Source organism: Anopheles coustani, chromosome 2 (assembly GCF_943734705.1).
Source record: "Anopheles coustani chromosome 2, idAnoCousDA_361_x.2, whole genome shotgun sequence".
Lineage (NCBI taxonomy): Eukaryota > Metazoa > Arthropoda > Insecta > Diptera > Culicidae > Anopheles > Anopheles coustani.
The window spans coordinates 56,172,359-56,199,466 of record NC_071289.1 but is presented as its reverse complement, the minus strand read 5'-3'; the positions used below and the strand labels follow the sequence as shown (position 1 = coordinate 56,199,466).

General features: G+C 45.3%; 1 protein-coding gene across 1 annotated transcript; it reads left to right on the top strand.

The window, feature by feature from the left end:
- Positions 1 to 1,072: 1,072 nt before the first annotated feature.
- Positions 1,073 to 26,989, top strand: LOC131267014 (putative mediator of RNA polymerase II transcription subunit 26). The gene is made up of 6 exons (XM_058269756.1): positions 1,073 to 1,165; positions 16,045 to 16,236; positions 24,421 to 24,704; positions 24,777 to 24,944; positions 25,020 to 26,002; positions 26,093 to 26,989. Exons 1-6 carry the CDS (start codon positions 1,073 to 1,075, stop codon positions 26,113 to 26,115), a joined length of 1,743 nt encoding a protein of 580 aa, XP_058125739.1. The 3' UTR covers positions 26,116 to 26,989.
- The last annotated feature ends 119 nt before the right edge of the window (positions 26,990 to 27,108 follow it).

Sequence of the window (27,108 nt, the reverse complement as noted above, 5' to 3'; positions counted from 1 at the left end):
AAACACAATAAAAATTTAAATATAAATGTTGTTAACACTGATATTATAGTTCTAATACCACTGAAAAGCTCACTTATGGTTAAATAATTAAACAAAACATGGGGTTCAAGGCTCCAGTTTGGATTCACTGTCCAATAAAACGAACGAAACACTAACTCTTCTCTCCAAAAATGTGAGAGGCCTCCTACAGAAAACAAGTTGTTAAGTGGCTTAAATGGAGGTAATTTCATTCAAAAAAGCTAGAAGGATAATAACAAGAAGAAAATTAAAAAATGGTTGAAGTACTGTGAAAACAGTGTAGTTCGTTGATAATATAAAATATAATGGGTTAGTAACTAACATTTTTAATAAGATTTATTTAGGATTTAGAAAGTTGGAATGGGTCAAAATCGGTCATTTAATTGTGGGATATGTTTTGAAACATTTCATTTTGTCTGCTGTAACTTCTTTAGGCTTTTTATTGCATTATTATTATTATTAATACTAATTTCTTACAAAAATTCTGATAAAATAATAGTAAAATTGATCTGTACTGCTTAGGACGAGCGAAACTGTGGGGGCGCTATACCCTTTCCCCCACAGGGTGTGTATTTTGCTCCAACCGCGAGAGAAAAAAAAAGAACAACCGCAGGGTGTGGATCGGGAACGATCTTCTGAGCCGCGTACGATGCATAAAAAGCTCCACCACGGCGCGGATCGTACCAACACCGGCTCGCATGCGCGACTAGCACGCAAACACTCACAGTCGTGGTCTCCGGGAGGCCCCACCGAAACGCGGATCGCTATTATATGCTGGCGCACGGTTTCAAAATAATTCAAACGTTTCGCGACTGTTCAGCAGTACGGACGTCCCTCGCTAAAGACAGTACTGTCCGAAATTTCATTCGTTTGTTCGGTGTTCGGTGTTGCGTCGCGACCACCCGTCAAAAACCCGGTACCCGCGGCTTAAACCTTTCCTCCTTATTCCGAACCAGTTTTCCCTCGACAGTCCCAAGAGTGTATCCCATCCCCGTTCGGTGCGGCAGCTTCAGTTCTCAGTCGAAAGCGAAAGTAAACGCAACGCGCCCTCACCATGCTGGAGAAGGAACCGGATTCGATGGCCGTTACGATGAAGCAGGATTACGCCGCAAGTGAAGTGTACAGCACCACTAGTGAAGCTCCACCCGTAAGTGTCTTTGAAGACTCTCTGCCAAATCTGCTTGCGCGATCAAACCCAGCGATCTCTGCTTTTCCTTTTTATGTGCAGTCATCTTACTTGTTTTATCTTAAGATTACAAACCCGCCAGTGACTCTAGCGTGTGTGAAAAACTAGAGGGAAATTAGTTTACTGAAAAAAGCGGTGAGGAAACCTGGGCATGCTTAAACACTAAACAAACCAACTTGCACCCGGAGCTTGGGCGCATGATTGGTATGTGATTGTTTCTCGTTTGGATTAACCAAACCGACAGGAAAATCACAAAGCACACAGCCATGAAAAGCCATGGTGCGTAGTGCTGGCAGGGTAGGCAAAAGGGCACAGGGCGAAGAGCAGCAGTGTGTTAACATTAATTGCATTGTTTCGCCACCAGTCGGCCGACCCGACGCTTGCCCAGGTTGCCTGTCGCGTACCCCATTCCGGCGGGGTACCCTGGGCCACGTTGCAACGTTATTAAGGTCAACTTCGTTGCCCGTCAACACGGTTCTGCCATTTTCACTCACACGCCAGCACTTTAATCCCTTAGGTTTATGTTTTTTTTCTGTTGTTGTTGTTACTGTTCAGTTCTTCAAATCCACGCCGTATCTTTTCACTCTCGGTTAAGTGACACCAGCTCACTCCGCTCGTGATCTACCCTTCCAAGGCTCCCCTTTTCTCGGCGGACGCCAGTGAGGGTTGCGCGAACCGATTCGATTGATTCATTTGCTCAGTTGTCTACCTTGAACGTAGATCCAGCGTTTCCAGCCGTTCAAGCCGGCCTACGAGAGCGAGTCTTGCCATCCAAACAACAACGCGAACGATTTGTTTCCCTCTTATTCTCCAGTTTCCAACACCGAAGTCTGTTCGAGCACACTTGCCTTGCACGTCGGTGTGCCTTCGCGAGCCGAAATGCAATAAATCTGTACATCTTCGACGCAAAAGGCAGCGGCAGAGAACGGCAGACACATTCCACAGCATCCTACCATCCTTTCCCCTCCGTTTTCAGACCGGTCGCCATACCGTTCCATTCTACAGCAGAACACAACAGATTCGGGGGGGATCTTCTGCTGGAGATTTTGGTGAGTGGTGGCGATGCGAAACGATGCACGGCCAAGATGGTTCGCTTCTCACTGCCGGGGAAGGCCTTGAGAATTATAATGAGGCAGTGGTTTGGGGTAGCCGAAATCAGTGTGTTTGTCTTGTGCCGCTGAAAAGAGGTGTCGATTTTGGGCTTTTAACGCTCATGATGTTCCACAAATCGTGCGGGCAGTATGAGAAGAATTCTAGGAACGTTTAACTGGCTCCCCGGCGAGGAGATGATACTGACTCTCGAAGTGGTCCAGTGATTTGTTATGAACAGTTTAAGGTTTTACGGAGACGTTTTTCTCAACCACATTATAAGCTTGGCAACAATGAAGGAATGTATCGTTGGAGTAAAATAAGATTATGGGAAAATAAATAAAAAAGGCTATAAAATAAAAATAATTAAGACGCCAAATGATTAGAGTATGGCTTTAACATAGCATTCAAATTAAAAAAAAAAATCCGCTGCTTCAAGAGAAATAGAGACAGGAATTCAAGTGAATACTTTCAACATCTTTAAAACTTAAAAAATAAATTCATTGTGCTAAACGATAATATAACAGTGAAATATAAATGCGTCAGCACGTTGGCTACAAAAGAAAATAGATAATTTACAAACAGTTGACTCATGATTTTTGTGTACATGAAATACTTAAGCGGGGAAACCATGGAAACAATGTCAGCAAAGCTGAACTTAACTTGAACAAGTGCGAAAAGCAGAACGCTTTCAGATTAAGTCAGTGCAGCATAACTGGCGCTCTCTAACTCCCAGAGGCGACGATTCGAAAGCTCGATTAACTTTACTCGTGGCTGCCGATGCTAAAACGCTGGAAAGCATAAAACCCATCAACCCATACCGTCACCAGACCGACACGCCATGCTTGGCGCTCATAACACCCGAGCGGCCTTAAGCATCTGATGCTTATGTTTCCAGCCTGTGAACGCCGGTGAAGGTATGGGAAACGACCGGGGCGAAATCCAAAAAAAAACAGCCACATCAAGCAAAACTAGTTAATGCACGCCAAGTGACAAACGCAGCTGCAGATGCATAGAGAGGACTAATTAACGAGCGCCGCATGAGCGGAAAAATGAAAAACAAAAATAAAACAGTACATCCACTCGCTGGTGAACTGAAAACGCACTGACTCCGAAAGCAAATGGATTATTAAATGGAAGTCAACCGTGGCGCTCGGTCGAGGGATGTTTTTGACTGCGAAAGCGTCTCCACCACGAGGAGACGCCTAAACGGTGCAGGGTTGCGGATCCGGAGACGTGGCGTGGATGGTCGAGTGATTATTTTCGGAGCTTCAGAATAGGCCACCCTGCGCGGGTGGTGAAAAATTCAACACCTAACACAAGCGATGGGACGAGCCACACGGTGTTTGGCTTGAATTATTCGATGATGCCATTGTTGCCGCCATTGTTTCTAACGCTGACCCGCAGGCATTGTCCATGGCCTCTATGAGGCGCATTGTTGTGTTGTTATGCGTTCGGGGTTCGGCCTTCCTTCCTCCAACCGAATCCCAAACGGGCCCCGGCCAAACCGGTGAAGATGCACCGCCAGCGCGGGGTTCTCTCGCTACCGTTGCGTTGAAGTCTCTCTATAGCGTGTTAATCGCAAAACAACGGGCGACTTCGTTTTGCATTCACATTCACTTTGGATTTGAAATTTATGTAATTTTTCCATCGAGGCGTTTGCAAAACGAACAGATTCTCTCGTGCGGATACCACCATCGGGCGAACAAAAGTGTAGCTTCAAGCTATTTTCTATGGCGAATGTTTTGCTTTGAATAGAGAGATTTTCTTGTTGTTTATTGAATATCCGTCTCACCGACACTTTCGAGCACACTTGGGTGCTATGGTCGGTAGTTAAAAGAGAAGAAAAACATTGGTTCGATCCGACAGGAATCGGGCAGGAAGTGGGCACTGGACTATCTAATCTGTTTCCCCATTGTTCCGCTGCGGAACCCCCACTGTTGGTTCGTTTCTTTCCACGGTTCCGTTGGTTTTTCAAGAGCTTTTTACTTTCGATATGAATAGCACCTACTAGGCTCAACGAGCATAACACCTTCGGATTAACTAATCAGGAGTGATTCTTGCGGGCTCTCTTGTAAAAAAGTGGAAAAGGAAGGAAAACAAACACATAACGAGATTTAAACGGAAGGAAAACAATAGGGAATATAGAAATGGAAAGGAACTTGGATAAAAAGAGAAAACAGTATGAAAGGAAATTTTCACTATATCCATCAAAACTACTTCTTTCTAAATCACTATCGATATCAAAATTTAAATTTTCAATCTATTGCTGAACTCAATCTTGTAAATGTAAATTGTTATACAAATCCATTAAAACTCCATGAAACTCAATGATATTACCGAAAATCTTTAGATTTTTTGATAAATTTTATTTCTGTTGAATGACCTTAACTCGAGCAGGACATTATTGGTTTTATTATGTTCGGTTCATTCAAAATCCGCCGAAGCTGGAATACCCTCTGGCTATTCAAATTACCACAACCACCGGTCCCAACACAGACGGACGGAGAGCGGACACACAGTTTTGTAACAGGGGAATAAAAACATTTGTATTAATTAAATCAAACTGGATCCCTTTCACGCACGAAAGCCTTTTCCCTATCGGCATGCTTCCGACACCGGGGAGTCGCGATCATAAGGCAGCAGTTAAAATTAAAACGCACCCTAAAATTCCTTCCCAAACAAACCAATCGACTCACGCTTCAAAATGTATCCAATCGGTCTCGATTTGGTTTGCGAATGTGTTGCATCGGCAAAAACGGAAAAAACCCAAAACCCACAACAGGCGAAGGCGAATACAATTCCACTGGAGAAACGAACTCTTTCGAAAGAGTGCACCTCACGCTTGAGAAGTCTTTGGAAAAGCATCTCTGTCATCACGATTCTTTTGCTGCTCTTGCTTGGCGCATGCTTAATTGGGAAACATGTTTATTTCTTCGATATGTCACTTGAATGGATCGCGCGCTCGAGTCGCCAAAACCGTGCGTCCGCTTCGAAGGCTTTACCAAGACGAACGGAAAGGAAGGTGGTTTGCAGATGGACAGCATGTCCAGCGTCACGCGAACGTTCTCGCGATTTATTCTCGTTCGCTTCAATCGTCCAATGCCACCGGGGAAGAAGTAAAAGGATGCTCTATGCTACCGCTCTATGTTGACCTAGATTTGAATTGCTGCCGCAGTGCCGTTAAAGACGCGCACTTGGTGGTGGTTGTCTCTCGACTGAGCGGACGGCGGAGAGGGAAAGAGAGAGAGAGAGAAACTTAAATAAAATTTATCCAACGCTGTCTTTGGTTAATGATGAATTTGCCCAATCGCGTAAAAAGATTACCTCAACCAAAGTTTGTCCATCGGCAAAGGGGGGGTTCGGGAGGCCTCCCCTTGGCGGGATCCATATTTTCCAGTCCACATTTCACTGCTGCAGCCGACACGGCAACACGCAAGATGCGAATCGAATCGCACCAAATGAAACCTCCGAGCCTAGGGTTTAATGGGTGGGAAACTGAAGCCCGAACGAAACACAAACGTTTACCTTCTGACGCCATTCGAATCGATTCCGGGCCCGATTCGTTTCGATCGCAGCCATTCTGGCGCTATGTGCATTTATCTAGTAATTAATACGGGGAGGAAGCTTTATTTAAGCCAACTAGAAAAACACAACATTCCGTTAATGCCGGCCGCGAGACCGAGGAAACGGTTGGGCCGCCGTTGTTTTTCCCCTCCTTTCCCATTAGCGTGACCGATAACGTTGTCATCTTGATCTAGAGACGCTTTGTTTATGCCTAGAGCGATGCACTTGTGGCAACCGTTGCTGCAACAATGTGCAAGCTACGATCATTCTCGCAAGCTCGCGGAAGAGCGCCCAAGTCACGAACGGTTTCCAAATCGACCGAAGGTGACGGGACCAACACGCTGGAAACAAACCGAACGCAGTGTTTTCCTTCAAGTCGCGCACGTTTGTGGCGGTATTTCCTATCGGAACGTTGCGGGTCACTGAGGGCGGGAAGGGAAGACAGATAGGCAAACATAGGTAATTGCCTTTGGTCCTCTTGCACGTCTCCACTGGAACTGTGCTAGAAAACAAACGCGACGGTCAGATGGCAAAGAGTGGAAGATGTCACAAGCGTTTTCCACGGCGTACGAAGTACCGTGACCTGTGAGTTTGTTGGGTGTCACGTACGTGATGCTCCGTAGGACTGAGGCGAGGGGCTGTAAACAAAGACGGTTGGTTATCTTTAAAAAGCTATGACGGAAGAAACCATCGATCGCGTTTCAAAGACAGACCATTGTTAGAAACAGGGTTTTTTGTTTTACACAAGGGCATAACGGTGTTGTTCGAAGTGATTAGCTGTATGGCCGAAGAGTAATAGTGATTCATTCGGATGCTTGTTTTAAAATTTACACACTCCTGTCCTCCACTCCACTCAGCTCGGATGATGCAGAGCACACCTTAAGCCACACCTCAAAAAGCCGCCGTTTTTCTTTATTTCAAACCCAACGTTGGACCTTTTTGAACTGAAGCCCGATGTTTGACGGTTTCGAAATGTAAAATCTTATTAAACTGTGCGTGTTTTTGCGACAGTAAAGATCAGAAGAAAACGGTACGCACGCAATGACGCACCCTGCGACTAAATCCGCCGAAGCCTGGAGGAAATATTTACTAATCTCGTTGGGGTCAGTTAGTCGGCACTAAACAGCGTACCCTGCGGAACGAAACCACGCCAAACCATTTCGATCGCCATTTGCTAACGTAACGCATAATTGTCGCGTGCGTCGCTTGCGCCGGTTGCAAAATGGTGTGCGGTCGCAGCAATACCAATAGCAATAATGCAAGTAAAACCAGCGATATTAATGGTAATAACTTCGATCTTACCCGCATTCAATCCATGTCCCCTCGAGGTGGCGTTGTAAAGACGCCGGGTCGTCAATCGTAAGCCCTTTGGAGGGAAAGTGCGACAGCGCAAGAAATCAGGTCCCCGAGCAAGCCGACGTTTCGGATTCGGTACGGTCGGAGGAACGGGTAACGCTTTCGCCGGCGGAACTTAACCGCAAACCGTGTCCGCAAAGCTGACCCGATCGGGTTGAACGAAATTGAACGCAGGCGGAAAAGGAAAAGCCCCAGTCCTGTGCGTTGCCGTCCGAACCAATATCGCTGCAAACGCTCCGGCGCAGACGCAATTGAATCTGTCCCTCCGGGGTCGTTGGCTTTCGTTCGGTGGAGCCATACCTTCCAATCTGCTTCTATAGCTCTCCATCCAATGTCAAGCAAAAGCCGACGGCAAAGTAACGCTACAAATTTGGTTTGACAACGGGTGAGAAGCGAAACCCCTCCAGCCTGGTCGACAACAAAACCAAGGCCATGAAACAAAATAGTCGGATCAAATTGAAAGTAAAGTAAAAGTTTTGCGAAAAACTCCCACACGCTAGTGGCTCGTTTGTCGCAAGTTGTCGTAGGCAAAACCCGCCACGAACGGTACATCCCGACGGTTTTGCCATCACCGTGCGGATGAAGCGGAGTAAAACTTTACGATCCTTTCTTTCGAAGCAAACGGCAAAAGCAGCAATATTACTCCAAGGCTTCGGTCGGGTGACAGTAATTGATTACCATTTTGAATTGAGCCAGCAATAGCAGCACCAGCAGCAAGCCAGGCTGGAACAAAATAGGGAAGTAAAAGGTTCGTACCTAAATACGGAAAGGAAAGCAGATTAGCTAACGCAAGGAAGTGAAATGACAAACCCGCGACAACTGGCGGAGTTCCAGCGACACGCCGGGGGCGGAAGAAACGAAACATTGAAGCCATGGAGTAGAGTTTCTTTAAGAAAAATCGGATGCTTTCAACATGAAACAAGCTTTCAACATGGAATGAAAATTTTTACTAAAATCCAAGCGAAAGAAATTGGGCTCCATGTGGTTCAAATACGTTGTTAGCATGAAAGCCACTTCTTTCAATAACCATGGTTTGAAATATTAGCACACTAAGAACCCCTCAAGTAGGAATGTTCAAACGATCTAGCACCATTATTAGTTCACATAGTTCTCAACTCGAACAAAGCCTTCAAACATATACCTCGAGGCTTCTCACGACAGCAAGGTATCGAATTTGCCACGAATTCAATATCCCAACGACTCTCGATGGTCGAAAATAGCATTAACCTTGAACAAAACTCGCCGGACCAGCAGCATGAGTACACGAAATTTACATCACCAGGAAGTAATCAGTCTTCACGAACGTCATCATCTGCCACCAACGGCAGATCGAGTCGAGTGTCTTCTCGTGTTGGTCCGAGCGGAGAATTTATGAACCCACAACCGCCCGGTTTTGCGATCCATCGCACGAGCTCACGGCGAAGACCCAAGAGCACTCGATCGAACACTCGATCAGCAATCGATTCCGAGTGCAACCGTGTCTATCGAATTGGCCAGCGTGCATTCCCGGAGGCGATTTATTGAGCCGTCTTCCAGCACTCGAAAATGGCTGGTTGCCGACGCGGCATACATTTCGCAGATCGTGATCTCCGGTCGGTGAACGGTGATTGAAACATCAAACGGCGTATGCCTTCCGACACACCGATGAGGTTTTTTATTTTTCCTTTCGCAATCTCTTGCACAATCATTTGCGTGCCCCTTTAATCGGCGCCTGCCGGGATGGCACGATCGAGCGTGGTCCGAAGGTCGACAGGATAATTTGACACCCGTCTCGGGTTGCGATTCCTGATAGAAAACTGAGGAGTACGAAAAAAAGGGAATCATATGCGCGTTCCATTACAACAACTTTAAAAAAGAAACCATAACCTTGTTAAGCTTGCGCCATTAGTTTCTGGCAAGAACGTTGCAAATTCAACGTTGCGGAAAACGGAACACAACAGCGCGCAATAATTAAATCTCTCGGAGCAGCTGTCTGGGATTATCTCAAGTGAAACGCATGCCGCAATTAGGCCCGATGGAAAGGGTTAGCCAAAGCTGCCAGAAAGTACGCACTCTGGCCGCCATGTTGCACCTGAGAGCACTGGGAGAATAATTCCGTACCTTTTTCGGAAATTATCTACGCCAGCTTCGCCAATTTGTTGGCCCGCAAACTGGGGAAATTGTTCTAGAACGCACGCGTGCACGTCGAATCCGCGGTACGGGGGAAGCACGGTACGGTACGGTACCTTCATGGTGTTCTGACTCCCCGTAATGATCGTCGAGCGATTAATGTAATGAGGGCTATCTGCTCTCTGTCCCCATGGTGGTTGGGGTACGCCACATTTCGTGCGGCTGATGAGCAAATAACCAACTGCTCAACCGATGCTTGACTCTGTCTGATTGTTGTTCGTGAGTTGACCAGAAATTACCGGCCGCGAGGAGGAAGAGAAAGGGGAGGAGGAGGCCGAGATACTGACAGATAAAAGCAGACAAACGCTAATATACTTCCGGCCGGTTCCCTGCGGTCCGGGCGGATTTTGCCGCAAATGACCACTTTAACAATTTTACTCTTCCGCGGTTGCGCCGAACCGACAAAAGTGAAAACATGTCCACGATCCAGTGACCTGATTGTGATTGTAGGCAAATATTATCGGGTTTATTTACTTCCAACAAGCTTACAGCAATTTCGCCATAGTAAAATGCATATGCTAGTGAAATGTCTTATATTAAGACGAGTTAAAAATAAACACTAGCCTAAAGCCAAAAAATAAACACTAACTCCACGTTTTATAACTAAAATGATTTCTATTACATTGGCGATAAGAAATTTATAACTTTTTATATTGAAGCAGAATTTTCGCCATTCAATAACTTAAGGCTTGTTGCTTTCTTGGCAGACCACTGAATGCATTTCAAAAAACAAAATAGTCAAAATATTAATTTTGTCATTAGGAGCCTCTTTTTTTAAACTAAGTTCGATCGTTAAAATATTTACCACCAGACTAAGCTACATTTTATCGAACATAGATCTATTAGTTTGGCGACCACAATCATGATTTTGATAAACAGTTTACAATGGTTCATAAAACAAAGCTATATTTTGCTTCAATCGACTAGTGACGCAATTTGCATTTCCTGTTCAAATCTATAGCACAATTTCCAGTTGCTTCAACTGTCTGATTGATGCTTTGTGCGAAAGTTTCCCTGAACATTTCACTCAGATGTTTTGGCTCCGGCCTCAAGTCAATCGGTTGCTTAACATCTCTTCTCAGCCATGCATAACGTACCGTACAGCCAGGGAACGACGTATCGAAGCGAGAAAGAAATCGAGATTAAATAACTTCTTCTCACATGCATCCAAAGGGAACGAAACGAAGAAAACCAACCGAAAAGAGCTGAGCGCTGGTTGAATTGAAGTAACACTCTGGCGCGAGAAACAATCGACTTCTACCAATAGTGCGATGTGATACGGTTAAACAACCGATTAGACGCGGTTCATGTCCCGCCACGGTAACCGACGTCGGTTCTGCCCGCCAGCGGCAGATCAAACCGCAAGCAACCGTGAAGCGTTTCTTCTCCGGGCAATCCCGGGCTCGCGACGCAACCAACTCCACTCCATGTTTGCCTGTTTCGGTTCGGGTTGACTGGTCGAAGGTGGCATGGACGCGTCGTTGTGGAAAATGTTGGATGAGAGGAAGGGAGAGAGTTGTCTTACGTGAGACAAGAAGGGATTTAAGGGATTTTTGCACTTCGTTCCGATGTCCGAACCGGGCGGGATGGTTATATGATTGAGATCATAAGTCACGAAAACTCCCCCTTTCCATACATAAATCAACTCATTCCGATAGGATCTTCATGCCCGGTATCGCCAACCACAGAAGTCACAGAAGCGTTCGGTCAAACTAGGGCCAACATTTGACCCCCTTTTTGCTATGGTCCCCCGTCAGGTTGCGTCCGATCCATGCCGATTCATGGTGGTCAGCAAAACAATGATTATGTCTGTCCGTCCCGCAAGTGTCTTCAATTTCGCTTTTCATTGCTAATGTGGGCCACGAGTCCGCCGGTGGGGTGGAAAAGTGGCAAACAAAGAGAAAACGCCGACGGAGCGGAATGAAGGGTTGGGTCGGTGTGTTTGATTGACGTTTTGTTTCATTTCAAGCATCGCACTGAACACATACCGCGACGACGTATGATCTGGGATCGGTCGATGGCCAACGGCGGACCAGACGGACGGATCTCGGTACGGCCCAGGGGTCCTCTCAAACTGACCGTGTTTCGTAGTAGGTTAGTGTGCTTCTAGTACCGCCACCCTAAGGGTATTTGAAAAACGTTTCGCGAAGATATCGCGTGCATGTTCGGAACGCCTTGTTAAACAAAACCCCACGAAAAAAAAGAGACTCACTCCTTTCGTGGAGGTAGTGATTTAATGATTTCTTGGTAAAAACCATTGGTGAGAAAATCAATACGATGCATACGATTTGGGAATTCGCCGCGTTTGATTGATTTTCGGTAGAGAGCGTCACATATAACTTCGAGCTGAAAAAGTCCAGCAGATATTTATGATTTTCTCAGCGGCGCCCCGTGGCATAATGACTCCCGCCGGTTCGAATACGACCGAGGCTACTGGAAGGGGGATTTATGATTGAAAAAAAAAACCGAAAACCTTCATACATCAATCGCTACCCATTGTGGTAGCTGCATTAGACAACTACTTTAGTAGCTACTGTTCAAAGCTTTTTTGAACCAGTCTTGTCCTACTGCTGCGACGGTACAATGAGCGCATGATTGCAGTATCTGCAAAATGGTGGGAAAATGACTCTCGTGAATTAGTAAAGCCCATGTCCGCAGCTGCACGTTGTCGTAGCTAATCACGAAAGCCACATGTAGGACGCATGTTTGTGCTTGTCGGCGCGGGATTAAATTCGTGTAGAAAAGGGGGAAAAAATGCACACAGCGACACCGGAATTCGGTTGGAGTTTTCCGAATGCATCCGTCCGCACCAACCATTTTCCAACTTCTTTTCGACTCCGAAACGGGTTGAGTTCGTCGTGGAGTCGCGCGTTGTAGTCTTCTGCTTTCTGAGTTTGCTCTTTTCTTTTCTCGGGCTGCGTCGGGCCAAACTGACCCGCCGAGGTGAGGGGCCGAGTAATCAATCCGCGAGTTGCTCGGTGATCGTACCGAGCGAAAAAATAAAACAGAGGGTAGGGGACGATTCAGCTGCGGACGTAACACTTCAGATTGCATAACGTTGCCAACGTGCGGTAGGGCGATGTGACGGTAGGAATCTTTGCTTAGCGCGTGTGTGTTGGTGTGTTTGAGGGCAGTTTGATGTACTCCAGCGAGGCGGTTCGAGGACGAAAGAAGGGTACAATTTCTAATGCCAAATATGACTTCACCACGCGCGAAAAAGGCGATTAAGGGCGAACGAGTCCAGTTAAAAAGTGATAAACTTTTGCAGGCAAAAACAAAGTAACGATCGCGATGGCGAGTGCGATGGCGAGTGAACCGATTTTCAAATGATGCCGCGTAATAGTTTTCAGTCAACTAAACTTAATTTAGATGAATTTAATGGTAGTGCACAAAAAACATAGGAAAATTGTCCGAAAAAAAACGCATTGACCGCCATCTGCCAACTATTTTGGGTAGGCAAAAGAGAAGATGATGTCAGCAAACAGTGGGGTATTTTTTACGCTCGTCCCCCCTCCTCATCCCTTCTTTTCTTTTCCTACGAATCGACGCTAAAATTACCATACTCACGTTAATGATGTTAGCGCAAAGTACTCTCCATGCCATTTGCTGGTCGTGATGATCACAGTTTATTGTGTCTCTCGTTTTTTTCATTTGCTGTACATCCAACAGATTTCATCGGGCTTTTTCTATTTTTTTATTTTTTTTAACTTCACACAAGCCGTTCAAAAGCTCCCCCATTCACGATCGTAGTGCAAGCTCGCTCCATTCGCATGTAAATCACTGTCCGCTCTTCAGCTCAACAACAACTTCGCTCGTCATTTCCCTCTCCAGTGCGCTAATGAATGATGAGTAGCCAAAGTTAATAATGATAGCCTCCGTTTCGCTTGAACTACGATCTAGGCGATGCCTGTTCTTCACGAATCTTCACCAAAGATTCCAGGTTGCTTTAGGCTGCCCCTTGGCCCTCGAGCTAAATCAGAACTTGTTTGGAAGCAGCTGCGTTCTCTTGACGATCAAGGTTCCACTCGAGGCGGGGAAAAAATCAAATCGAAACATCATTCCCGTCAGCATGATTTGGGATAAATTTTGCGGATTGATATCGCTGCCTCAGCCGTTGCGATGTGCGTCTTGGGTTAATTTTTAGCTACGATCTAGTATTAATGATCTGTAAGGCCCTGCTGGCTAACAAATGCATACCGTTGTGCGATATAAGGCCATGGAACTAAGAGTATGCTGGAAGAACCACAAACGAACCCGTTAGAAAGGCATACCATCATTTGTCGCTTTATGCTATGTAAAACCAACACCATTGTTGACGCGGATTATAGTTCCAACCATTTTGATAAAGCCCCTTAATATACCTTGAGCCATCAAGTCATTCGCAACGAGCTTAGATAACGATCGGTGCATTAAAGGATTGAAAACAAACGAAAGATGGCGTGATTTCTTGTCTTGGATGTTGGTTAAAGGTCTCGGGTTCTCACCGCAACCGCACCGTGGAAATGCGGGAAAGTTTATCCTCTTCCCGTGACCTTCACCCAAAGGCCCGAAGTTTCCACAGCGCCGGCGAAGCGGGTGCTTTGATGATTTATTTATTTTTAATTACCCATCGGCCGGGTGTTTTGTCGTGTGCATCCCCCATCCACCCTTCCGATCTGCACGCCACTTTCAGGTCAGTTAAGCTGGGAAAAGCTTTGTGGCGGATTCGAGATGGAGCAACGTTAATCTCCGGGAAGAAGGAGAAATCTAAGGGTTCATCGGGGTCTTTTGTGCCACGACTCGAAAGCAGTATATCATTAATCTTGGTGGTGATGCGCTTTAGAGAACTGTTTATCCAAGGGAAACTATGCAGAAAAGAGCTACGCAGTGCACGAATATCACGAATAAATGATGCCATTTTATTTAGGAGTGATTCAATTCGGTTTATATGGTATTGAGTAAGCTAAACCTCATTACACTTACACTCATACTTATTACACCTCAGTTCTATCTTGTGGCAAAAATACTCTATTAATATAAACCATGGTTGGACGAAGCTACTATTTTAGTAAAGAAAGGCAGTGTAGAAGTAAATAAATTAAACTAACCATATTCAGTCTCATAATATACTTCAACATTGTTCTGAATCGCGACTTAAACTCGATGAATCTCGTCTAAACGCTGAAAACATTAGAAGAAAAAAAAATCCAATGAAAACATATGCGTACCAGAAGCATTATGCTCACTTCCTTTCATATAAGTTTTTCTCCTTGCCAATGTCTGAGTAGTAACCGTGTTTCGCAGAAATATCTGGAATCCAGGCTGTCACCAGTAAATTCTCTGTGTGGCGTATGTTGTGATTCACTTTCTCTCGAGCGGTTCAACGTCGCTAAAATCTGGAGCTGATGCGGCACTGGAAAACTCCAATCGCAAATGGACTACTAACGTTTGCATTTCATATGTGCACACAAAAATACAGGAATCGTTTTTTCAGACTTACCGAACATTCCCGACAAGTCGATCGCGAGTGCTGCGTGGTGATTGGTTCAGTAATAAAAACCAACGAGTAAAGCAAATAAAAATCGATCCAAAAACTGCAACTTTCATGCAACCGCCAGCTTAAGTGAATGGTTGGTGGAAAGTCCTCTGCGGGCTTCCGGTAACCAAACTAATGGATATAGTTTAAAAAACAACAATGCAAAATGTGTATAAAATATTTTTATAATCCCTTTCTCTTCCCGCGTGACGCTCAAGTCTGCTCAACCCGGATGATGTCAGTTAGCAAAGCAAAATAAACCTCTTGCAATGTTGACTCAGCCCACCTCAAAGGCAAAAAAATGGGATATATTATATACCTCCCCGTCGCTAGTTCATTTTTTTTTTGCAATGGCTCGACTTTCCCTCTGACCCACTCCACGCATCCGGTCGTGTCCTTACCCACTGCCGTTGTTGGTATAAATGAAGTATATAATCTTTCACCAAACCGAACGATTCGAGAGGAGATTATGCCGATGGAAACGATACTATTTGACTTACCATCGCAAACCGCGGCTGGAAACGCAAATGGGTGGAGAATATTTTTATTATGCATCCACATATGATCTAAGGTTCCTTCGGTGACATTGTTTGTTTTTTTTTTGTTTCGCTTTGTGCAAATCAATCGAAAGTTATTCCAGTGCTTCCGATCGGGAGAAGGAACGCCATTTGGATTGATCGACAGGGCGATCCGGGAGTAACAGAGAGGGAAAAAGGCGACGTCACGCGGGCGTGACTGGAATTGTCATAGCCAACCGTGTTACTCCCTTTTAATGCAAATGTGCGTTTTCCGGCCGTGTCAACCCGGACACGCGAGTTCCACCGGAAGCCGTGACAAATCAAATCAACTTTATGATTATTAGTTTGCTAAAATTTGTTCAACAATCGGTTCGTAAAGACTGATGATGGGAGTGATGAAAAGCGGCACAGTGGTCGAATGGATCGGAATTATTTTATGAACATTGTGTTGTGGTTATCACTCGATCTTAACCCATTACTTTCTCTTTGCCTGCAATTTAGTTCTAATAATTGTAAGCTAGACTGCGCAAGGGATTACATTACGCCATGTTACATTCATTAGAAGTGCTTCTTCCGTTTGAATAATCTTAATAACGTGCTTCTTAATGCTTACTTCCATTTCACAGGCCTACAAAGTGCGCCAGGCCAATTCGGTGAAGATCGCCAAGATCATCGCCATCACCGTGGTGCTATCGTCCTTCATTCTGGGATCGTTCATCCTGGCCTCGTCCTATTTGCAGGCCAAGCAGTCTTGCGACCAAATGCAGGCCCTCGATGCAGTCCTAAACAAGGAGCTAATGCTGGAGGCGATGCAGCAGGTAAGTGTCACCTAACGATTTCTTGATTGGATCCAGTTCTGCACAATAATAGATCCCTTTAATATTAGTCTCAAGATTTATCGCTTTCCCATGCATATACAAGCATCGTAAAACTCAAAGAGTCGACAAACCCACAATCTCAAATCCTTCGCGATACAAGAGCCACTTTGACGCCAGGTCGTCATTGAATTGAATAATTTATATTTATCTGGGCGTTACACTACGGCCTATCGGACCATGAAAATGGTCACGGTCTCTTTTCTAGCAACCAACTTACGCGTACGACACGCCCGCCTATTTAGCGGTGTGGAAACCCACAACAAAAAGCGTCATCCAAGAAACCGGACCGAGCTTTGGCCTTTTTGCTGATGTTGTTAACTCTTGAAGACTCATTGCTCAGAGTAGTGGCCTAGATGCTTTCTTGGAGCTGCAATCTCTACGTTTGTTTATTTGCAAAAAAAAGCATTTATTTATTTACAAAGTGCAAGGTAATTTGTGCGCCTCTCACCTAGAAACGCTAAACAAAGTTCAACACTTCTTCGGTCGAGCCCAGAGGGTCCATCCGACCATGACATGCAGGATTGTCACCGCAACAACAAGCGACAACCGGCGAACACAACTAAATGTATCCGCCACAACTTTGCTGCCTATCTGTTTCCCGCTAGTTTCTTATCCGATGAAGTTTCTAAAAAAAAAATCGTCAACATTTGTGACGTCAAAACAAAACTGAGCCAAATGGCAGATCGCACCGATGGCCAAGAGTCATCTAGTGCATTTGGTGGCTATGCTAAAAGGGTTTTTAAGGCTTTTCTTCACCCGCTGACTCTACAGTAAACAATAGGGGGAGAGAGGCCAAGAGCCAATGTCGTAAAGCACCACGGCTACGATTGTTTTTCGTGCCCACCGCAAAACGGCAACGGCGGCTCCAGCGGCCTTTAGAGCCGTCTCAGACGAGAACTTCCATCCGGGAACTTACGTGATCATGAAAGCAGGAACGTAGCCTATGGCCGACCGACAGCTTTATGGCACGGTTGTGGTAGAAGTTTTGTATTTTTTTTTCACACACCACTCGGTCACAGGTTCAGTTCGTGCCAACGCACCAGTTTTATATGCGAATAGTTCAAGGTTCTGGGGTTCCACCGTTTCACACGGTGCACTGCAGATACCGCAAACGCCAGCTAATCGGTAAGTCCTCTTGTAAATGGATTCGTTTGAGGTGTACTAAGTTCTCGTTGCTCCTGTAAGTGGGTGCAATTATTCCGCACGGGCAATATCAATAACGATAAGGCACCGACCGAGCCACGGGGCTGAGGATTTGCATGTTTTTACACCTATGTAAGCCGACAGGTTGAGTTGAATTAATAAGGCAACTACTAAACGTTGCCATCGCACCAGAGATTTATTGAAATGTGAAATTACCAGGAAAGGAATTATGTTTGCGCTTGATCATTTTCCTGTCTGCATCGTTATCAATGCATTCGACGTATGGAAGATGCCGCTTAGCATCCAATTTAAATTTTATATCTCTGTGAACTATCTCCCGATGGTGTATCCTAGGTTCGATATTATAAAACTCAAGTTGCGGATAGGCTGGACTGATTGGAATTTTGATTTATAGCCAATTCCCTTGCGAAACAATGACAACCGATTCGATCCTCTGGCGGACCACTATTAATTGCCCTTTCAGTACCGTCAGTGCATCGAAAGGAAGGCACTTACAAACCCGACCCATCCATCTTGCGTACTATAATGGGCAAGAAGCTGTCTATCATTGCATTACGTCGACCGTCGAGCACTCCCACGAATGGGAGAACCGTTTGTGATGCAAATTATACACAAATAGTCGCACGACGGTGATCACCCCACGAGGTGCATCCGTCCGGTTCGGCCATCCATCATAAACACCCTTTTCGGTACCGTTTTACGACATCAGCTCCGTATTAAACTCATCGCCAGTTTAAGATAAAGCTTGTCCTCCCCTCATGACATTTGGAAAATCAAGGACAGTTCGTGACTTACGCGATTCGCAACGTTAATCGGTGGCGGTTACACGGTGAAAAGCAGTTTAATAGGCCGTACGAAAGGTTATTTAGCCGTAAATGACAGAGGAATGATACGTTTTTAATTTTTCATGGAACTATTAAATTAATGCAACGAAAGCGTAAACGACTACGGCTTTTTTTTAATTGTGGAAGAAAATCCGAGAAGAAATTCAGTCAAAAGAACCACCAGTCCAGGTTCATCTTCTTTCAAGAAACAGCTCAGCCTGTTTATGATCACACTGGAAAAGTTCATCGATCTCTGGAAAAGATCCTCGAGGCAGTGAACCAGCACCGAACTTGGTTCCGTTTATTGCTCAACATCTCAAAAATTCTGGTTTTATTCGCTTCGATGCCATCGCGATATTCCACCTCAAACCAGTTTTGATTAGAACCTACTGGATTGCCTCTGTTGGGGTTTATTTTTGTTAATGCCAAAGAGTCAGACAAACAAAAAACCTTCAAATCGCCTTAACACCGATGTGTGATAAAAACGAAAAAAAAATGCTGTGACATCGACACACTGGATGCTGTATGTATGTGTTATTTCCACAGTTCCACAAATATAAAAATAAAAACATTGACTACCAAGATGTTCAATGTTAGAACAAGCGCGTTTGTTTCATTTGTTTGCTTCCCTGTGTCGTCTATGGCGTACAACCAACCGATAGGTCACCTTCATGAGGCTGAGGTATGTTTTATGGGAGATGAATATCTGCTAGATTTTCTTACAACAGAAGCTATTTTGTTTCATCTGTTACGTAATGGAAAGCAGGAAAGAACCGTCCGGTGGAGCAAGTGATACCTGATCTTGGACGGATCTTGTTATTGCGTCAAAGTGCCGCACAAACTATGAAGCTAATTTTAACTATTCTCTCAGTTGGCAGCTGTTCCAATGTATAGCAGGAAAAATGGCGCATTTAAGCTGACCGAAGCCACCTTTTTTCACTTTTTCCTCTACTCGATTGTACCCTCTCAACTCTATTCGCCCGAAACCTTGTTAGTTAGAAAATTACCTTCCCACCCTACATTACATGGTGAGGTCGATGCAAGCTGATGAGTCGCATCGTAAAGTTAATTAAAACACCGATCACCTCGCGATAAGCGTGTTGAGGGGAGGCAAAAGGAAACTGCACGGGAAAATGGCAAACGAAACGTGCCCCGCACTTTTTTTTAATCCACTGCAATCTGTAGTCAGTTGCTGCCGCATAACCTAGAAATAAATAAAACTAGGAAAAAAATGTGGAAATGGCATACCGTGACATCGAACGGATGCATCCCCTGAGATGATTAAAACGTGCCCTCCCGCCTCAACCCGAGCAGGGCGGAACACGGAAAAGCGCTCCAAATACGCATTCTATCGGCTTCGTGACTGTACGATCGCAACAAACACCAACTGGGACACGGGTTTCCATGTACCGGAAGCAATACATCGCTTTTACAATACCGAACAAGCGGCAGGCCTCCAGCGGAGATAGTTTTGTTTTCACCCATTGGTTTGATAATTAATTTTTCCTTTCTTTGCAAATTGTCCTATTTATGACCGACTGAGCAACGTGCATTCCTTTCGCCCGTAGTTTCACTCGATTTCGAAGCCACCCAATCCTCCAAACCACCCTACGGTAGCGTCGCATTCTACGGAATTCGCTTCCCAGGTGAATCTTCAACCACCTCCCCATTTTCATCCCACCTTTATCGACCCTGTTTGGCGAGCGAACGAAACAATGAGCAATTGATTTGCTATAATTTGTGCCTCGTGGACGTGGTTTCGTTGCGGACAGAAATCTCACCCCCATCAAATACGCCCCCTCATTCGATTGCCCTTTTGATAGTGAGCGCAACCCCCGTTTGTTTTCGATGAAAACAACGAAAGTGCGCCTACGCTGTAATTGCGGTGATGAGCAAAACAAAAGTTGAATTGCGCTCGGGGACGAAAGGAAAAACTAACAATCATCTCTTACCTACAGCTCGATCGCGATCGCGATCGTATCAATAACGTTACTGGGGGTGATTTTGCTTTGGTATGTAATTTTGTTGATAAAGTTTAATTGGATACATGTACCTTGAAAGGTCCACGAAACGTTCAGTCATGGAAGACAGTTCAACTTTTCCTTCGATATGTCATCAATAAAATAGGTTCCACAACGTCGGCTAAACACTTTGACCTGACGATCCACCGCCAACGACCGTATCGAGATGTTTTCCAATGCACTTATTCAATGTGTGGTGTAGGTGGTTCGCCCCTTTTCCCGTGATTGCATAAGCAAAGTACACTGCAATCGATCGCACGTGCGTCACTACGTGCATTGCGAGCTCTTTCCGACTATTGTTTTTCTTTATCGTTTTATTTTCATTTCTTCACAATGTCGTGCAGTACGCAGTCAAAGTAAAAGGAAACCACCGCGACTTGTGGTTTTGCCCACTGACCGGATTTGAACGTTCACGTAACGTGGTGTACGGAAAAAAACAAACAAACAGCTAATAAATGGAGGAAGAAATTTGGCGAAATGAAAGCTTTCCTTCCCTCACCAAAATAAATGTTATGATGGTGTGTGGGTGCTTTGCAAAATATCACGCACGACGCGAGTGATACTGCAACATGCTATCCTTTCCTGTAGGAGGGAAACTTTTGTAACGCCACCGAAGCTGGTGCTGAATCATTCCTCCCATGCGAACCAAAAAAGCAAACAGTCCGATCCCGTGGTTTGTTTATTTATTTGTTTTTTTTTATATTTTCGGTTTTCTTCAACTCGTCACCTTGTCTGGTGTGAGGGAAAAAATACTCATGTGTCCTGTGTGGAAGTTTGTAAACAACCGACCGTGCACGTATTTTTGTGCTGGGGAGATGTTATTGCATGATAATTTGTCTTTTTACGCCCCCTGTGGGTACAACCTCACGGTCCCTAACCCGAGGCTGGCCTGCATGCACGTCCATGAGAATCTGAAAAATAAAGCTGCACCTTCGACGACAAAACAAAACTGACCGCAAGGCGAAAGGTAGCGACGAATTACATTTGTCAACTTTAAGGGATGGTGTCAAACCTCTTTCGGACGACTGAAGATCAATTGCCTTTCACTGTTTATCTCACTCATTAGCACGTGCAAAAATCGATCCATTCGCGGCACACAACAAGAAAAGAAAGAAGCATGGTGTGAAGATGTTTCGCAAATATTGCGCGCGGAACAAATGCACGAATAACGAGCGTCTTCCCAAAGTTCGTTCGTTTGGAGCGTGTTAGAGGTTGCAAAATCTGTGAACGTTAGCCTTAAACCCTGAGAAAAGTGTACAAACACACAATGTAGGCGCGAAGTTCATCCGTGTGGCAAAATCGTCGCGTTGCGGTTTCCTCTCACTTTTGGTGGCGCGAGTTAACGATCAGAAAACAGCGATTTGCCTGAGCCCGCGAGAGAAGTGAGAAAACATCGGCTGCCAAATGACATCATGACTCATGAAGTGGTGTAGTGATGTAGTTTGTATGTTTTTTTTTAGCTTTTTCCTTTTTTGCCGATCTCTCTTGTTTATTGCCCTCCCGCACATTAGCGTACGCCGATCGAAACTCGACTTTCTATTCCGCCAGATGAAAGTGAAACCGTATTATTTTGGTGTACCGCAGCCTCCGAGCCTCAATGCGCATCGAACGCAAGCTAAGTGCAGTGATTCTACACCCTCCCCGCTGTTGAGATGATGCCAGGAAATAACGTGTACCGTTACGTAACGTTTTTAGATGCCCCCCGGGAGCGCGAGGATCAGAATCATAAGAGCTATCCCGCTGCTGGCAACGTCTGAGCGCAACGTTCGTCTTCACTGTGGAAAGGTCACTAGACTCTTCGTGGCGTAGGCTGTTAAGCCCTTCAACAAGGTTGGCTGCAACTGCCTGCCTGCGGACCCGTTTTGGGACCCAAGCCCAAAACACAAATCCCATCCGAAAACAAAACCGGTCGGAAATCGAACTCGGGTTCGTCGCTTGCAGTACGGTTGAAATCATCTGATTTACTTACCTCTGGCGAGGTTACAAATCGGGCGCTCCAGTGACTTTAGGCAGGGAACAAATCTATGTTTGTGTGTGTATGCTTGTGTTACAGATGGAAAAAGAGAGCACATCCACAAGCGAGGCAAGGGATTTAATAACAAAAAATAATAACAGCACCAGTGTGAAGAAAGCAGGCACTCGAGGGGGGAAAAGATGAAGAGCTGCTCTTCCACGATTGTGGTAAAACCACTTTCACTTTTTTCTGCTCACTATCTTCTAGCCGCCTATCAACCTCGTGCAGTGGGATCCGCGGCAACAATCAGTTGTTTCCCTTGCGCCCACCGGGGACTCCCACTTTTCAAACCACAATACTCCGTCTCGATGGTGCTTTGTGTGTGTGTGTGTGTGTGTGAAGGAGAGAAAGGAGGATTGATGAGGTTCAAAGGTTTCCCGTTCCAGCGTCCATCACGAAACCGACTCCAGTAGCATATCTATCCTTCTGCTGGCAATCAGATGAAGTAACAACCAAACAAGGGAAGGCCCTCCTCAGGAGGGTAGATCGATGAACGAAAATCGTTTCCATCGTACGTTCAACCGATCAGCCCCAGGGCCAAGATAGGGCCTTCCTGAATGGATGGAGCCCATCATCATCATCGCCATGGAGGGTGGAGGGGGGCTTTTCCTATGCACTTCAAATTCATCGAACGGTGTTTAGAGTAGTTCGTAAGAGATGAGGATTGTTTCTAATTTGGAAGAAAGGTCGATTCATAACACGCATTCATGTACCCCGTGCATTTAGAGACCACTTCTCAGAATGTTTTTTCTTTACTTTTCTCGAAAAAGTGCAGTACGAATGAGGTGTGGAAGAAAATGGTTGAACCAACTTGTGATTTTACTTACAACATGAAAATACTGAAATCTCTATTTTGAGATTTTCCTATTGATTATTTCACTTTCTGCGCAAAATGACTGGAACACCTTCTCAAGAGCAGTTTTCATGATCTAAATGAAAACATTAATTATTAAAATAAGAAGAATAAGTGACCTTGCAGAGCCGAAGTTCATGTTAGACTACCGGACACAAAAACAGATACCAATTAACGATTACAATATAACTTTCTAATATAACTTTTCATAAAACTGTTGGATTTATTTATTAACGCATGTTAAATAAAAAAATAACTGAGTTTGTACATTGTTATTTTAATAATAAATATAAGAGAAATGAGATTTAAAAATAGCTATAACAAAATTAATTTTACTTCCGCAATGACCTTTAAAAATATCATTATCTAATAATGGGTTAGTAATCATGTTTCACATACTAAATAACAACTCATAGACTCACACAAACACATTTTTTATGTCACGTGATCTTTTTAGTGTTTTTGGATGTAGGTCCTATCTGCAAAAGAGATTAGTATCCGATGTGTAGCGTATGACATGCTAAAAGTAAAGCTATCGTTTTATCTTCATCTCCCCATGGACACCTTTACTTTAGCTGCATTGAAATGTATCTACCTGCACCGTTGTCCTCTGTTTAATGCATTCAATCATCCAACCGAGTTGTGCAATACGTTCACGACCAGTACACGACGTTTCGATGCTTAAGTGGTATTAAGTACATCTATCCTAACTAAATGTGTGGCAACATGCGTTCCATAATTAGAACGCGATTGGGATGTTTTATCGGCACTGCATTCCAGTACTGCAGTGCCAATGCAAACCACGAAGACACGCTTTCAATTGCGTGACTATGTGGTGTTTTATCTACCCAACTTTCAAAACGTTTTTAATACGCTAAGATGCTAGTCGATTTCTTTAGAAAATCCATGGAAAGTTTAAACTTTATAGCTGTTTTTTCTCCAATGCCATCGGTTGAGGTTCAAGTGAGTCATTCAACTTAAAGTTGGAGCGACTTACTTAGCACATTTTACGCAATGTAACGAGGAAGCATGTCGCATGTGAGATGTTCATGCGGCACGTACACTTACACGGGGTACTCTTACATCACGCTAACTTAACCAGCCGGGCAAAATGGTGCTCCTTTACAAACAACTACCAGACGATGTGCAACAATCGCGAGTCGTTACCTAGCTGTACTTCCCAATATAGCAAAGCGATGTTATTCAACTACTCACCCCGTGAACTTTCTCGCTTGCCTTTTTCGACAGGAACTACCGAAGGCGCAGGCTTTGATGCAGGACAACCTCTCGGCCGACGAATCCAACCTCCAGACGATCGATCGGGACGACGCCAAGAAGCACAAGCAGGAGGAGTCCCACAAGCAGCACAAGGAAGATTCGGATGAGTCGAGCGATTCCGAGGATGAAGACGATTCGTCGAACGATGGCGAGAGCGACGAGTCGGTCGACATGAACAATCGTATCCACGTTAAGTTACCGCTGGATCTGCATCTGACCGACCTGGCAAACGCCATCCTACGGGAGAACCAGAAGTATGTGCTATTGTGATGCCAGGGTACCGCTGAACCATTCCTTACTGATTTCCTTTAATGTGTTTGCCTTAGATCCCGCATGAACTGCATCGTCGAGCGACGCCGTTCGGAGGAAATGGTTGATTCTCCCGCCAAAATGATGCGCCTTCCGTTCGGAATGGATATGGCCACCGATCCCAAGCAGCAGAAGGTCACCGGCGAGCGCATTGCCATTTTCTGCGAATCTGGAAACGAGCTGAAGTAAGCAATTCGTCTCATGGGATGCATGAAGGAAGTTGCTAACTAGTGTACTTTTGTACATTAATCTACTTACAGGAATGAAGAGGCTGAACCCGTCCGTCAGGTGTTGATTCCGATTCCGCCAGTGCGTGCCTTCGGTCCAATCACTCATCTGCCCCAGCAGATGGGCCCAGCGCCCCAGACGATCATTCGTCAGATGCCGCAAACGTTCTTCCGTATGCCCTTCATGAACCCTCACAATCAGCCTCAGCCCCACCAGCAGCCCCAGCAGCTGCCACAGCAGCTTCCTCCGATTCCAGCCCAGATGATGCAGGCACCGCACCCGGACGCACCAATGGGACGCCCGAACTTCCATCCATTCCTCCGGCAGCTGCCTCAGATCATTGCCGCCCAGATGCACCAGCAATCTCCCCCGCAGCCCCAGCCAGAAATGCCGCCACGCACTGAGGTCCGCATCCACCTGCAGCGTATCCCAATCCCGGAGATCATGCGCCCCTTCCTGCCGCCACAGATCATGCGCAGCCAGCCGGAACCGGAGCAGCCGCAGCAACAGCTACCCCAGCAGCCGCAGCAACCCCAGCCACCGCAACCGCAGGAGGTACAGATCCGTGAGATGCCACTCGATATGGCCATGCAGAAGTTCGGCATGCCCTCGTCGGACGAGATGAACGTTGCCGACTTTGCCGCGCAGAAGTTCACCGAGCAGCTGCGTTCGCTCATTGCCCGTATCGCCGAGTCGGAGGAAAGCGAAGAGGAAACCGATTCGTATCGTAACGCCCCGAATCAGGAAGGTCCCTCGCCGCACTCGGATGAGCGCGAACTCCAGGAGCAGCAGCCACCACGTCCCACCGAACCGGAAACGGCGCACCAGGAGGACCAAGAACAGCAGCAGCTCCCATCGCAGCAACCACAGCAGCAACAGCCACATCAGCCGGAATCACAGGAAATGATCCCGATGGGACGTATCCATTACGGTCGCAGCCTACTGACTCCGATCAACCTTCCTGGCAAGGTCGTGGAAACGGCTCCCTCTGAGGAGGATGCTGTCCGCCCGCATTGTAAGTATCGATCTTGGGCTGTTACAAACCCCCGAACGATCGATGATGTTACGAAAAGCTCAACCATCTTCTTGTTTTATTATTTTACAGATGTCCAACCACGATCGGTTTAGATCAGTACAAACTGGGCGGACGGAAGTTCCTGTCCGCAACGCCCTATGGGCTTGTTTTCTTCTTCTTCTTCTTTTGTTTCTGTGCTCACCAGCCGCCTGCAAACAAATAAAAAAGAATACATGTGATTTTAATACAGAACTACCACACGAATACAAAACATAACTACACCAATAATGGACACTGTTGGACCCTCTTCTGCAGGAATCTGGCTTCAATGGGTAGGCGGGCTTACATTCTGTGAGCCAGGAAGATAGGTAAAGTCTGGCAAAATGAACGAATCTCAATAGCGTAGGCGAACAACAGCCAGGAAAGCGTAGATGGCATGTAAATATACATTGGATTGGAGTGACTATGCATAGCAGATGGTATGTTGTAGCAGTTGACACAATTCCCACTGGTACCAAATCACCAGGCATGGGAAGGGTAACGACGGGATTGTTTTAATACAACCACAAACAGCTGTGCACACCATATCGAAAGGTTTCCTACGCTAAGTGATAAGGAAGAGACGAAGTGAAAGAGAAAAGGGGTTAAAGTACACATATTTGGTCCATGTGTAATTGAAAGATTTTACAGCAACAGAAAGACGAGGAAAGCGATGCGATACCTTCTCCACCAATAAGTGCAACTGAAAGAAGAACAGCATTTTTTACAATAAAATTTGTAACTATCTGGACACACCGACATCCTGGAAAATACCGCCGAGTGCACACTTTTCCTATTTCATCCCTTGTTTTTTAATAAGGTGTTTCATTGTAGGAGAACATTAGGTTTGTCGCCGAATGTTAACGATCGCTTCCTGTTTTTAAAGGGCAAATTGTCTAAAATGTATGTGCAAAGCTGATAATAAATCAATAATAATTTTAATTGATCAAGGGACAATTCAGCTTTATTCTAAAAAGAAAAGATTTTGAAAGAAATGTTTGCTATCCGTTACAAACGATTTAAAAATGGGTCACACAATTTCTTTCCTTTTTTTTACTGGAACACGC